At 33.7% G+C, this 15,121-nt stretch overlaps 1 protein-coding gene across 7 annotated transcripts; it reads right to left on the reverse strand.

Moving 5' to 3' along the window:
- Positions 1–825: 825 nt before the first annotated feature.
- Positions 826–9,467, reverse strand: LOC120087857. 7 transcript variants are annotated; one of them, XM_039044819.1, is made up of 19 exons: positions 9,386–9,459; positions 8,461–8,592; positions 7,704–7,726; positions 7,291–7,392; positions 6,567–6,665; positions 6,413–6,473; positions 6,044–6,135; positions 5,735–5,830; positions 4,798–4,852; positions 4,583–4,673; positions 4,014–4,200; positions 3,507–3,672; positions 3,385–3,428; positions 2,851–2,920; positions 2,668–2,772; positions 2,539–2,573; positions 1,496–2,342; positions 1,341–1,390; positions 826–1,237 (listed from the first exon to the last, which is right to left on the reverse strand). In XM_039044819.1, the coding sequence occupies exons 2-19, from the start codon at positions 8,568–8,570 to the stop codon at positions 1,071–1,073; spliced, it is 2,400 nt and encodes a 799-aa protein (XP_038900747.1). In that variant the 5' UTR covers positions 8,571–8,592; positions 9,386–9,459; the 3' UTR covers positions 826–1,070. The 7 variants fall into 7 exon arrangements, with proteins under 7 accessions (XP_038900747.1, XP_038900742.1, XP_038900748.1 ...); XM_039044814.1 differs by having other exon boundaries at positions 7,291–7,466; XM_039044818.1 differs by having other exon boundaries at positions 827–1,237; positions 7,291–7,466; positions 8,461–8,560; positions 9,386–9,467.
- Positions 9,468–15,121: the final 5,654 nt, after the last annotated feature.

A 15,121-nucleotide genomic window follows, 5' to 3' on the forward strand; every position in this document is an offset into this window, starting at 1 on the left:
CAAGGATGTTAATTTGAAACAAATATAGAAATTCAAAACTGAATGAAACTTATAAGCCTCATTTGATAACCATTTCGTTTTTATTTTGATTTTCAAAAATTAATCCCATTTCTTCACATTTTTCTACAGTAATTTGTATCTTTCCTGAGTAAAAATGTTGAATTTTTAGCAAAATTTCAAAAACAAAAATAAGTTTTTTAAAACCATTTGTTTTAGTGTTCAAAATTTGGTCATGCTTTTTTAAAACATGGATAGCAAGTTGATAAGAAAGCAATAAATTTGGAGGTTGGAGAGGTGGTTGTAAACTTAATTTTAAAAAATTAAAACTACAAACCAAATAGTTATCAAATATAGATTTTTAGAGATAATTTAAGCATATAACTTTTTTTTAAAAGTATTTTGTTTAATTTAACCCAATAAAAGAAAAAGGAAAAAAAAAAAAAATCTTATGTCTCTCTCCCTTGCCAACAGAGTGATGAGGAACACATTTTTGCTATTCCAGAAAGGCTTATATACTTGCTCTGTTATTCTGCCTAAGCCTAGTTGAGGATACGAGGCATAAAAAATCAATGATTTAAGATAGGCATACTATATTTAATTTATAATGGAATTCCACCTTAACAGGAAAAATTTCCATACTCTTAATTTATTGTATCATTAAAAATAAGGTCAGTTGATATTAATCTGGGGTCTATTAATATTTAAGAAGATAAACTTATGGCGTGAATAAAGGATCCTTATTGGGTTAAGAAAAAGAAAAAAATCATAAGATAAGACCATTCCTTTTGTCGACCCACGCCCAAATTCCAACGGGTCCCTATCACAGTTCAGAGCTGTTGTTGTTTGATGACAAAAAATGGTTTAGCGGGAAATTGAGATTGTGGACCAAAGTAGGCCTAGCTACGTCTTTATCAATTTGTTGAAAAGAAACCAAAAAACTAATTTCTATCATCCAACTAATCCATGCGACAAAATACAAGAAATTTTAAGGCAAAAGCACGTAATATTCGGACAAACCTTCAAATTTTCAGCAGATGAAGAGTAAATGAAAATGACCAAAGAGAAGAATTTCATGCATTTTTCATAAATTCTTGAGAAGATGCTTGCTTTAGAAGTACCTTTTGCACGAAGAGAAGCTGAAGAACATAACTTTCAAGCATCATCACTTGTGAAGATGAGTCCATGCTGCAACTTTTGCCCTTTGTCTTTCTTCCTTCCACCTTAACATCTTTTACTTCTGTACTTTACAAGTGAACCTCATCAATCCTATAGCTACCATTGGATAATGCAAGTTAAAAAAATTAAAATCAAAACAAAGAAAAAGAAATGAATGTACATACCCTTTTCTCCTTTAGAATATGGAACAGAAACTTTATCATCAGGGCTAAATCTAGACCCAATTTAAACTTATTTAGTAGAGATCTAAAGTGCAGTTCATCATGGAAATCTGTTAACGAACAAAAATAGTAAAGTATGAAGAATGGCAATTACGTACTTGTCAATTTTGCCGTCGTTTTCTACATGGTCAGAATCATGGAAGGCCTCCACATTTTCCACTACCAGAGATTCATTTTCCGCTTTATTTCTGATGCTATCACAATTTTTCTTCTCATGTTTCGAATCATCCAACCACTCTCTGTTAGTGTCGTCTACACAGACCTTCTTGCTTCTAGTTCTGGTGCATTTGTCTTCATGGAAATCAACTTTTTCACTTCCTAATGATGGAACTTTGGATTCGCTTTTTTCGCCTATTCCGACACTTCCCCGAGCTGATAGTACAGGAGAAATTGGGTCTTCTCCATCAGAACTTGTAGTTTCTGTCATGCTTGTATACGTTCCTACAAATTTTGAATTTGAACACAGGCTGCGCTCAAGTACAGCAGTCGCTATATTTGATGGTTGAAAGGAAGGCCTTTTGGTTGAACTGCTAGAAGGATGAGGAACAGTTTCAACGTGTTTGTTTGTGAAGGAGGATTCAGGAAGAGAAGGCTCAGCGCAGGGATATTCATTCCAACGCATAGAGCCTCTGAATGGACGATCTGCTACTGGACTTTGACATGGAGAGCTGAAGTTACATTCTTTCTCAAACGACCAGGTTTGAAATGGCTGTGGTTTGTCCATGAAAGGAGAGTTTGAGTTATGGACTGGCTTGAACTTTGTTGAATTTGATTTCCGCACATACTCTTTTTGCTCTTTGTCCCTGACTTTGTAACGTGGGTCCGCGGAGTAAATTCTGTCAACACTGTAACTATTCCTAGGGCCAGAATCATCATCCATGCCTCTTCTCATGCTCTGTCTCGGATTTGCATTTAATGGCGTGCTATTGAATGCCTCGCCCCTAACTGACATAAACAGCATAAGAGAAAAGCAAGTCAACTTATTCTGATCAATATGAGAAGAAGACGAAAGAATATATATACATATATATACATATATATATATTTATATATACATACATATATATATATGTATGTATGTATGTATGTATATATATTCTCCCAGAAACTGTATTCGAAGCACGTTTCCTAAGAAACTAACTCATATCACCTGCACTGGTTGCACATGACTCTTCACTGCCAAAAAGTTGAAAAAGTCTGACACATAAGTCAGAGCGAGAGGAAAAACAAGACAATAAAATGAAACGACAAAGAAATTTGTTTTACTGACCTCAACAAGCTGAAGTTGTCTGTTGTGTCATCTGCCATAAAGTAAAACCAATCTGGTTGGTGTAACTTATCTTCGAAATCAGAAATCCTTGTGGCTTTTGGGTTCCTGCTAACACAGACAAAACTTACGTAATACTTATATGCTTTACCACCTCATTAACATTCTATTTGAAATTTGGAATACCTTTTTACATCCGCCATTAAATCATAATCATATCCTAAGGTATGGTGCTTCGAGCTTGAGTCGACCGGATCTAATTATAAAAAATCAAGCTTTTAGGTGTACACCGAGTTATCAACACTGGAATCTCCAAAATCTCTTGAACTTCTCATTGTAATAAATTTAAATGTCAAGAATTTCAAAAGAAAGGAAGCAAAAGAAGGGAGGAAAAAGCTTTAAAGTTTGCCAAGCAACATAACAAGGAGAAGCACATGTTGGACATCACCCAATACATGAATTTTGATGGATACAAGCAACTAGATGATACCCTCAGAGTCAGTAACAATGTAACATAAACACAGCTATACATTCTAGTAGGTTCTCTGTATTGATATATAGAACCGTTCACACTAAACGGGGCATTATAAGCTGCTCACTTGATTGTTTCACTACAGCAAATCAACCATAGAGAAGAGAAAACTCACTGCACATCTACATAGACTCCAGATTTTATTAATATTATCATTTTTTTTTGGGGCGGGGGGGAAAGGAGATTACCAAATAAATTGGATCTGTCCATTGTTCTTGTAGCACCTGCACCTCTGCACATAATATTTACTTCAGATAAATTTTTCTTTACTTTAGAAAAACCTAAGAAGTTAGCGTTCATCAACATATACCGCTTTTTTGGTAGATAGGGGCTGTCAAATGAATTTTCTGATATATCATACTTTTCATAGTTCAACAAATCAGACGCAATGCTACTAATGCCATTAAAATGAGTCTTCTCGAAGAGATCACATTCCATCTCCCCAAGGAAGGTGTCATTTAAGAAGTTGAATCCACCTAGAAGACACAAGATGTTGAGATAAAATAACTTAAAAGGTAAAATGATAATCAACGTATTTGACAAACACAAGGGAAGGAGAAGCAGCACAAATCTATGAAATAGTAGACGACTAGTTGACAAAACTACAGAAAAAAAAAAGAAGATAAACTATCTTCGTGGGTTATTTTTTAGGAAAAACAAAATCACATTTTATTGATGCATGTTCCAATTGGACATAAAGAGGAAAAAGTTAAATTTCAAGGATAAAACTATAAAAAATACATGAAAACTGGTGGTAATAAATAGACCAACTTACACTAAACCTTCACAAGGATGAATAAGAGAACAAAAGATTTACCTTCATATCCATCTCTTTCTCCATCCGTGCCATCAAAGATACTTCTGCCACCATGTTCATTTCTCTTGCAATCTTCAACGGAACGGAAATGGATCTTAGAAGGTGATTTCTTCTTTGGGTTATCACATGTATCCATGATGTCAAAGGAATAATTTAAAGAACCATCATCACAGTGCATTTTGATATCCTGCATTTTGTGTATCAATATCAACATTGTCAATTTCAAGTTAAATAAAAACACGATAAAGATACACTACTCTAACTGAAAATTATGAGACTCAAATTATTAACTTAGATAAATACAACAGATAGACATTATTTAGCTTTTAGAGAATAATATAATCCAGGTTACTTTATAGCAGTCTTTTCTGTTAAGAGGCAGAACAACAATAATTTAAAGACAAAACTTCATGAGATGCCAGAATGTAAGCAGAGCATACAAAATAGTGAGAAGAAGACCATAAGGAGTTGTGGAATACAAGGTTATAATACCACCAGAAAAAATCAATAGCATACGAATTATATGAAATCAAAAGAATGTAGCAAGATGCATCCCGGAATGCTCTTACGCCTTCAAGTTCAAAGTCATCCAACACTTTGGTGTTCTTAGAGGCGTTCCAAGGTCGCATTCTTTCTAGGCAAGATGAGAAGCCATAGCTTCTGCCATTGCAGTGGGAAATATTTGTTAGGCTGAAATTTAATCTCATACGTTCTAATTTTATAATTTTAATCAAGGATGTTTTTTTATGGTTATGGAATGAACAATAAAATATTATTCGAATACCTGCTGGCGTGCTGTGGGGAACATGCTGGTGTTTCCATTCCTACTCTGCCCAAACCTGACAAAAATTCATTCATTAGAAATAGTCCGGAGAAAAGGCACTAGCTTCTGAAAGAGATACATGTGTTGCTGTGCTTTACTCATTCATACTGGAAACAACATATATGATAGTGGAAAATGCATATAGCATTCAGACACTATGTTCCAGTTATAGATGAAATGTTAGAAAAATATATGGCATTCAAAAACTATATATAAAGTCATTTCCATTTCTGATGAAATAGTGACTTGGTATCTGCCAATATTTCCAATTTCTATCATTTATATTATCTCACCGAAACCTTAGAAGCATCTTGTTTGGGCACAATTTTGTCTACAACATTCTAAAATGAAAAACACGAGTCAATCGAGAAATTCAAGTCTAAAGAGTCTACCGGCAGAATGAGTTTGGTTTAGACCCCCCCTTAAAATCATCCCTATAGTTGTAGGGCAAGACATGATGTTAAACCCCCGATACTTTATCCATATAAGAGAAGGGGTAGGAAAGGGATTGCACAAAAGATTACACCTGCAGAGGATGTGAACCGTGAGGGTTTGATATGAGGGGACCACTGAAATTACTATAAAAGGAATGGATCGGAATCAGTGCAAGGAGGACATTTTTGGTAAAGGTTGGAAGAGCTTTTGAGGAGAGGATTACCAACTCTCTCGAATGTGCTAATTTTGCTTTACTTTGCAAGTTTTTTACCCTGAGTACTTGTTTCTTCTCTTAGCTATTGTAATAGGAGCTTACATCATCTCTTTATATCCTCAATATATATCAGAGCTTTGTTGATCTGTTTTCCTAGTCCTTTGTCTTGTTGGGTTTTACTGAGTGCAGGGAAGTAGATACCTAACACATAAATCCTAAGTTAAATATTCTCTAGTTAGTAATCTGTACCATCAACTGAAAATGCGACATGAGCTTCTTTCATTGGACTTCCTTCGGATTTGACAGCCATTCCATCATCGCCAAGCAAATCAAATATAGAAAGACCTGATAAATGGGAAAGTTAGAGTTCAGGCACAAATTTTATAACCAGAAGTAATAGGAGCAGCTGATGGCAAATAACAATTACAAACTAAAAAACATGGTTACATTACTATGGCAGCTCTACAATAAACAGTTCGGGTGTCAAATTCAGCAAAAACCAACATAGAAGGAAAAGGATGGAAAATAACAAGAGTTCAATGGCTTTTGCCTACTTACTTTGATCAACAGATATCTTCCCCTGATCTGATTGAGAATCTACTTTGTTCTTAGCGTTATTACCATTGTTGGGGTCACTAATAACATGTCTGCTAGAATGAAAAAAAAAAAAATACATGTTATATATAGCAAAAATTCTACAAAGAATTGTAAATATAATATCTAGGAGTACGTCACTCTTCCATAATATATATATATATACATACCAGCAGCTTGATCAAAAGATTATTTACCAGTAATTACATCAGTTTGAAAGTATATGAATACAGATCAAACTCAGTTGCAGAAATTGAGAAGAAATATGTGAATGAATATGAGAAGAAATATCAATCTCATATGCATAATGGTATCAAAACAATTCTCACTCACTTCACTGGAGATAAAGTCTGCTCTTTATAGCGGGATGGAGCTCCTGTTTTGTCATTTTGCTCTTCAAAGTAATGCATTCACTTCAGATTAAATGGTCTAAGAGAAACAACTTGGGATAGAATAGGCATAATCAAAGAATTAGTTAGAAAATCACGTTTATTTTCAAACTCAGAAGATTTCTCTAATGTCTCTATGTTATAAAGGGTTGGAATTGGCTCTTTCATGAAATGAGACCGCACTGAAGTATTGGCCTCTGTAACAAAACACCATAAAACAATATCAACATATAATTAATCATCAACTAAACAACAAAGGATAAGGAGATCAGAAAAAAATCGGTGGCTTGCAGGTCAAACATCACTTTTTTTCTTTGGAACAAATAAGAGTTCATGCCGTATTCTTTTTTAAATATAAACAAAGTCCACTCTCACAAACCAAACCTCACTTAAACCAAATACAGAACGCACACCCCCAAACAAAACCTCACTCAAGATTCCAAAATAATTCCACTCAAGATCAAATATCACAAATTAATCTGTTCAGTATAGTTTATGCACGTCCTTTTACCTACATTATTAAATTATATAATTACTCGTTGACATATTCGCTTAACTTCAAGCATTCCATTAAAAGAATACAATATATTTTGCTGAGAATCCAAACTTGCGGGACAAGGATTACCATACCAGGCAAAATGATATATGGAAAAGTAACTTTGCATACTAGTCTAATCTCTATAGAATGCAACTGCAAAACCTTTATATGGGAGTGCATCTACAATGGAAGAATTCCTTTCGTTTCTACTTTCAAATGCTTTAGAAAAAAAAAAACATGAAAAATAAGTTCTATGTTTCAATGCAATAGTTTTGGAAGGTTACCAATGGAGTAAGCAGCTTTGTTCTCTTGAGGAATTGTTGATAAATTTAGGAAACTTATAATATCCAATGACCGATGCTCTTTTTGTTCCCTGCCTGTGTCAGCTGCATCATGACAATTCTCTGAGCCAGAGGACAGTTGTTGTCGTCTTTTTCTTTGCTCAAAATACTGCTTTTGTCTTGATAATAGAAAAGGTTAGACTTAAAAGTTAGGACTTAAGAAATTAGAGATTCGGTAAAGTGATGTTGCAGATTTTATGAAGATGCTCTATTAGCATTTACCATTCAAATCAATTGATCTTTATTTTCGAAACAACAAATTCATCAAATTCTATATTCGAGAAGGTTATGAAGATTTCAAAATAATAGTAAATTCATAACCACAAACAAAATTGAGAATTTACTAATTATTTTACCTGTTTTGTGTGGATTTCCTCGACTGAATAGTTCCTCATAGCAATTATCAATTTTAATCATGCAAAAGGGAAATGCTTGTGAATCAGAACAAAACTTTAGCCCTATTTTAAAAGTAACTATAGACAATCAGACGTAGATACAACTATAATGGAAGTAACTCATGTGAATTCTTCCTCTAGAACAGAAGGATTAAGAAAATGGGTGCACATGCTGTTGGAGTACGTAAATCTATAAATAAATAAATAATAGCACAATATATCTAGTTTGAGGCCTACATTTGTGACAATGTATGACTACTACAAAAGAACATCGAGAGGAGAAGAAATAAACTTAATCCGCCCAGAGCCTGTACGACCTGTTTAGATCACCTAGTCATGCACTGAAATGGACTATTGTTTTGTCAAGTGAAAAATCCACTGAGTTCTAAACTTTTATTTGTTCATTTATCTTTTTACATTTTACTTTTTTCAGAAAGCTAGCCAAAGAACAACAAGCGCCTGTAGCCCAGTGTTAGACTGTTTATTTCCTAAGAAGAAAGCTAGCCGAAGAAAAGAAAGGGAGAGAAGAAAAACGATATCGAGTGTTTAAGCTGCTACTTCTAGGCTATATGATTCAAACGGTCAGGTATTAATAAACTGAAAAGTTTGACCTTGATGTTTCATGAATGATATTTAGGATTTGAAAGACAAACGGCTAATAGAAAAACAAAAACTAAATGCAGCCAATTTAAGTTAGATTAGCTGATGCCAAAGTTACCGTTGCAACTTTCCGCCTGGATCCTCCCATCCACTGCAACATTTTGAAATGAAGCCAAGCCTTATTGCACAAGGAAAAAGAAGCAGCACCCCCGAGAAAACTGACAACATTCACCATGTCAATAACACATTCCTAAAAACAAAACAAGCAAATCGTATCATATTTCATAACATAATAGTATGAAAAGGCAAAGAACAACGTGAAATATCTCCCGAGTACTATGAAGTGAAAATGGAAAATGAAAATATATTTTCAAAAATTTCTTTTCCAACATACATGATCAATCGACAAATGAAGTACAGTTCAGTTTGAAAAGCATGAAGCTAAAAGGATTTGACGACCAAAACCTAGAGTTTTGAGAAAAAAAAACGAAGAAAACGATTCACGTTTCATAAAAAAATTCTTAATCCCAACTTATTAGCTCAAGAATTTGTCGAAAGATTATTCAACGGGACGAAAACCATTATCAGAGGGGATACGCCATGAACAACGACTAATTGATATAAGACTCAGCTAATATTTTCTCAAAATTCGTTCAACTTGCTTTTCTTCTGCACTACTGAAGCCAATCCGAGGAGCGATTGAAAACATGAAAAAATAACGAAGAGAATTTGAAATTTCTGGAAATTTTAACAAGAAGAAGCTACACTTTGTACAGCAGTTTCAAATGTGCTCGAGGACGAACAAAAGCTTCAAACTAGCCATGGCACTCAGTTGAATTCAAATGGAAAAACAATTTCTCATTCTCAACGAATACTCAAGTCAGTAACGTACGTCTCAATTGAATGCTATGACAATTCAAGTCTGAGAAAACTTAAACGATGATCAGTCATAGTGAAAGAACAGGATGAACATAGAACAGAAGGTTACCTGAAGCGCAAAGAATCGAGAAATGCAGGTTTAGAATTGAAAATGTTAATCATACCTTTGGCCGAAACGGCTCTACGCAAGAAGCGAAGTTCTTGGCGCGAAGCGGGACTGCGAGTTATGAACTGAAATATAATCACATTTAAGAAGAAAGTCGGAGGAGAAAAAAAAAGATTAAATTAATTAAAATGGGAGGTTTTTTTTTTTTTTTTTTTTTTTTTTTTTTTTTTTTTTTTTTAGAGAAATTCTTTTATAAATAGAAAAATCCTAAAATATTTATCATTTATAGCAAAAAGTTCCAACAGTCAAATTATGAACTAAAATATAATTATATCAAGAAGAAAATCAGAGAAAAAAATGAATAAATTAATTAAAATGGGAGTGTTTTTTTTAGGAAAATTCTTTTATAAATAGAAAATTCTAAAAAATATTTACATTTTATAGAAAAAAGTTTCAAAAGTGTAATAATTTTGGAACTTTTTGTTATAAAGTGTAAATGCTTTTAAATATTTTTTTATATATAAAAAGACCCATTTTTTTTTATTTTTTTTAATAGCATGTCAAGTGAGACATGTTCCAACGGTTTTCAATAATTTTTTTCGGGGCAAAATACACTTTTGATCTCCCATGTTTGGAGTTAAAGTCTATTTGGTCAAAAGATATACTTTAGTTCCGAGGTTTTCAATATGATTCTAAATGGTCCCTAACTTAATATTAAACTAACGGAATGTTGATTGTACCAATAAGTGTTGATGTAGATAGAAATAATATTTACCTACTTGAAAAAAATCCTTTTATTAGTTGGAAAAATCATTAAAAAAAATTATAGTTTTATCACATTCAATTATTTTATTAGATTAAACCCTATTATGTGATTATTCTAGAATATGGATTTAATGGGTAGAAGCTCATTCTAGTTAATTAGGGTTTAATAGGAACCACTACAAGAAATCACACCTTTCCTGATGCCTAAAATGGCCGGAAAATGGTGGAAAAAGTGTCGGAAAACCCTCTTCTAACGACGTGCTGGTTGTTGAGAGTTTGGTCGGGAGAAGTCCGTTGGGAGTAGAACTCCCAACGCCCAAGACCGACCATCGGGATAGTGCACAAACTCCTGACGCCTCATATACGACGTCGAGAGTTGGAACAAACTCCCGACACCTAATGTATGGCATCGTGAGTGCTAATAACTCCGGACGTTCGATTTCGATCGTGGCTTACCAATTTTCGGGAGATAGTCATTCTTTTTTAAAAAATAATTTTTAATTTGTAATTTGTATTTTTTTTTAATTTGATCTGAATAACCTATAAAACATCATTAACCAACTCAAACATATTCATATAAGAAATAAAACAAACAAACAAAGTCCATACTATTCTTTATTACCTAAAATAGAGAAAAGTCATAAGATAGTTTACAAATGAAATATGTCTTCACAAATACTTAAAAGAAACAACATAAAAACAACGTCAAGAAATATGTCTTCACAAATACATAAAAGAATGAACATGAAAACAACGTCCATAACACAACATCTCCAACAACATTCCAACCTCATCTCCGAACAACATCCTACAACAAAACAAAAACATTCAAATATCATAAACTTCTAGAAACAAACAAAAAACTCAAAGTTCAACTCCAAAACGAGTATAACCAAACTTAACCCACCCCCACAACATTCAAACTTCATAAACATCTACAAACACACAAAAAACTCCGACTTTCTCCCCAAAATAATTATAAACAAACTCAACCCACCCCCCACAATATTCAAACTTCATAAACATCCATAAACACACAAAAACTCAAAGTTCAACGGTAAAACGAGTATAACCAAACTCTACCCACCCCCCACAACATTCTCGATGCTCATAAACGTCCAAAAACACACAAAAAACTCCAAATTCAACACCAAAACGAGTATAACCAAATTCTACCCACCCCCACAATATTCGAACTTCATAAACATCCACAAACACAAAAAAAACTCCAACTTTCCCCCAAAACAATTATAACCAAACTCAACCCACCCCGCACAACATTCAAACTTCATAAACATCCGTAAACACACAAAAACTCCAAGTTCAATGGCAAAACGAGTATAACCAAACTCTACCCATCCCCTACAATATTCTCGGCGCTCATAAACATCCAAAAACACACAAAAAACTCCAAATTCAACTCCAAAACGAGTATAACCAAACTCTATTCACCCTCACAACATTCAAACTTCATAAGCATCCACAAACACACAAAAAACTCCAACTTTCCCCCCAAAATAATTATAACCAAACTCCCCACTCCCCACAACATTCAAACTTCATAAATATCCATAAACACACAAAAACTCCAAGTTCAACGGCAAAACGAGTATAACCAAACTCTACCCATCCCCCACAACATTTCTGACTCATAAACATCAAAAAACACACAAAAAACTCAAAGTTCAACTCCAAAACTAGTATAACCAAACTCTACCCACCCTCACAACATTAAAACTTCATAAACATCCACGAATACACAAAAAACTCCAGCTTCCCCAAAACAATCATAACCAAACTCAACCCACCCCCACAATATTCAAACTTCGTAAACATCCACAAACACGAGGATACCATATTTTAAGAACCACTTTATTGCTATTTATTTATTTATTTATAGAATATATATGTATTTAATTTGATACTTTTGCAAATAAAAAAAATTACAGATGTTACCATATTACGAATTGGACCCCATATAAGATTCCACCCTATATGTTTTTTNATAATCAAAAAAAAAAAAAAAAAAACATGTGTTAGTGATTAAGAGGTCAATGGCTCTCAACTCTTTATTATACTCAAGAAAGAAAAAAAAGGAAAAAGCATAGTTACGAGGATGAGTGTGTTCAAGCATACCATATTCAAGGACACTAATGAAAAAGCCAATACAAGTGAGTATAGAGCATAACTTTGCTTAGCACTCTTCTTGATTCTATTATTCCAAACAAGCACTAAATTCTAATGTTGCCATTCAGATATTAGAAATTCAAAAGGGTCTGGCACTGTCATTTGAAAAGGGCAATCTCACTTTTAAAGACATATCATTAATTTCATTTCCATTTTCATTAATTATTTTACAATTTTATACTCTCATATGTTGATGGACAAGTAAGTCAGAGGAGTTTTCATATTGTCTAATATCGTAAGAGCTTAGAGACTTGACATCCAAATAGTACTGATTCATAATCGCCCACAATGTAAGTTTGTCTAAGAGAATAAAATGTGCAATGATAGACACAAAGCACTATTTTTTTTAGAGGGCTCATATGAGGTGGTCTATGACTCAACATACAATCTTTAAATAAGAGGAAAGATATTTTGGAGATAATTATTTTGATTAATATTGTGGTTTTGCTATATACTATGCATAAGTTGAAGGAAATCGATCACGAGGATTTCCATGAGCAGAGGAAAGATGATTCCAAATTACAATCATATATGAATTTTACAATTACAATCATAAATAAAAATATACGGTTATGCATTCATTACAGAAATTATAGCATGATACAACAAATAATCAAGGAGAAATCTACACACATTTTTAGAATCATCTCCACGCTCATTGATCACGAACGCTCGAACACAACAACCTCAAACGCTCGTCCAACACGGCCACTACACTGCACGAACACCGCGCATTCAAACTCAGCGATCGTCTCGGTCACGAACACCCTAACAGCACGAACGACCTCTACAAAACCTCGACGGTGTCGAGTTGAGTATGACACTACCAAGAAGGCTACCTTGGTATTCTCGGTGTGAGAATCCAGAGGGTGGGCTCTGTTCGGACTTGGTTTGAGGCAGAAGAATGGAGGAATCAACAATCATGTAAACGATTGAGCAAGTGGGAGAAGGCTGAACCTATCGTACAGGTCGATACCCAATCGTTTAGCAAAAGCTAAGCGATCGTTTAGCTGCGTATCTGTTGCCTACAAACACTACACGATCGTTTAGCTCTCTCCAAGTTGTCGCTAGTAAATCCTATTTACTTGACAACTTCCGTGAGATTGTTTTCAGAGAGAGAATTCACAAAATCTCAAAACTTCAACATTACTCCAACATTACTAAAATTAGGAAATTTTTTTTTATTTTTATCTCACGGTTACCATGAAACCACCAATAACCTCCCACTCAATTGGTTATTAGAGAAAAAGAATTAATTATCCAATAATTAATATTATTATAAATATAAATGATAACCAATTTATATATTTATAATCTATAGTTTTAATATTTTCATCTTATGAAACATATAAACCATAGCTCTTTTTCTATTCCATGACACTTATGTAAATCTCATTTAAAACAATCCTCCATTAGATGTATCTCATACATCATACCGATCATATCATATATAATCGAATTACCTCTTGTCAAATTTGAACATTTCAACATCAAAAACCAAGAACTGATCCTCAACCGAATCCATTGAGCTACCAAGGGGACTTTATGGGACCTGTAGCTCGAAGCTCTAATGGTACGTGAATAACTGATTAAACTCTTTAGTTATGAGATCCACCATCGTTAACTGCCAGACACTTCACTAAAGGACCGACAGCTGAACTCTCCTTACCACAGATATATTATATGTCCATCTTTAACCCATCAGAGTGCGACAACCCTTCACAGATCGCTCGTAAGTACAGTTGGGCCAATAACCGTTTATGCCCCTGTAGTTACATCTAACTCTTTAAGTACCACTGATCTCCCTAATGAACATAAGTCCATAATCCTACTATGATTGAGCCCTCTCTTCCAAAGAGAAGTTGTGGCTATAGGATTGTATCAACAGCAGTGGAAGCACAAGGATCATCTAAGCACTCAAATTCACTAATTTTGGTATAATATAAAGCATGCTTCTGCTAGAAAAATGGGTTTCAAGACATATCTCTTGTAGAACTTCTTCAAACCTCCTTCTCCAGTTGCAATCTTTTCCATATCTTGTTGTAGACCGCCTCAAGATCTTTTCCACTATTTCTCTGGTGCTCTAGATTGAGTTGTAGGACTCAAAACAAGCTTGAATCAAGGGATGAAGAAGAAAAGCTCACTGCTACAACCTTGTTGAAGAACCATTCTTCAAACCGAATTTTCTCTCAAAACTCTATAGATTGCATGCCCGATTTTCACAATCTCTTCATTATTATTGCAGATCAACATGCAAAGAGAAAAGCTACATGAGTTGCAGCTCATGCTTGGAGAAGACAAAGGCAAGACATTGCAATATGTTGTGAGCTAGTTAGGTGATGGATAATGGAAAAATCCATTTTTCATTTTGTGTTTTTGTTTTCCAATTTTTTCCAATTTTATCTAAAAATCAATTTTTGATTTTAAAAATCTATTTTATTTTAAAAAATGAAAAATAAATTAATTTCATAAATTAATATTAAATAAAACTTCATTAATTTAATATCAAATATTAAATTAATTTTAAACACATATCCATCTTTATATATTTAAATCATATTTAAATATATAAATTCTCCTATTCTGTTTAATTCTAAAATTAAATATAATTATATCTCATATAATTACTAATTCCCTTAATTCTAATTTGAACGTTTCAAATTAACTTATCACGCTATTCTAGAGCTAGTCCGTTACGAGCTAGTAGGGGGACCTCGCGGACCTACAAATTATGAGTTCCACTGATCCGAGATTAATTAGCTAAACTCATTAGACCAAATTAATCTCCATTCGTTAACTAATGGGTCACTCCACTAAAGCCCATAGTTTCACTCCCCTCACT

The sequence above is a fragment of the Benincasa hispida genome, chromosome 10 (genome assembly GCF_009727055.1).
Source record: "Benincasa hispida cultivar B227 chromosome 10, ASM972705v1, whole genome shotgun sequence".
NCBI classification, from domain to species: Eukaryota; Viridiplantae; Streptophyta; class Magnoliopsida; order Cucurbitales; family Cucurbitaceae; genus Benincasa; species Benincasa hispida.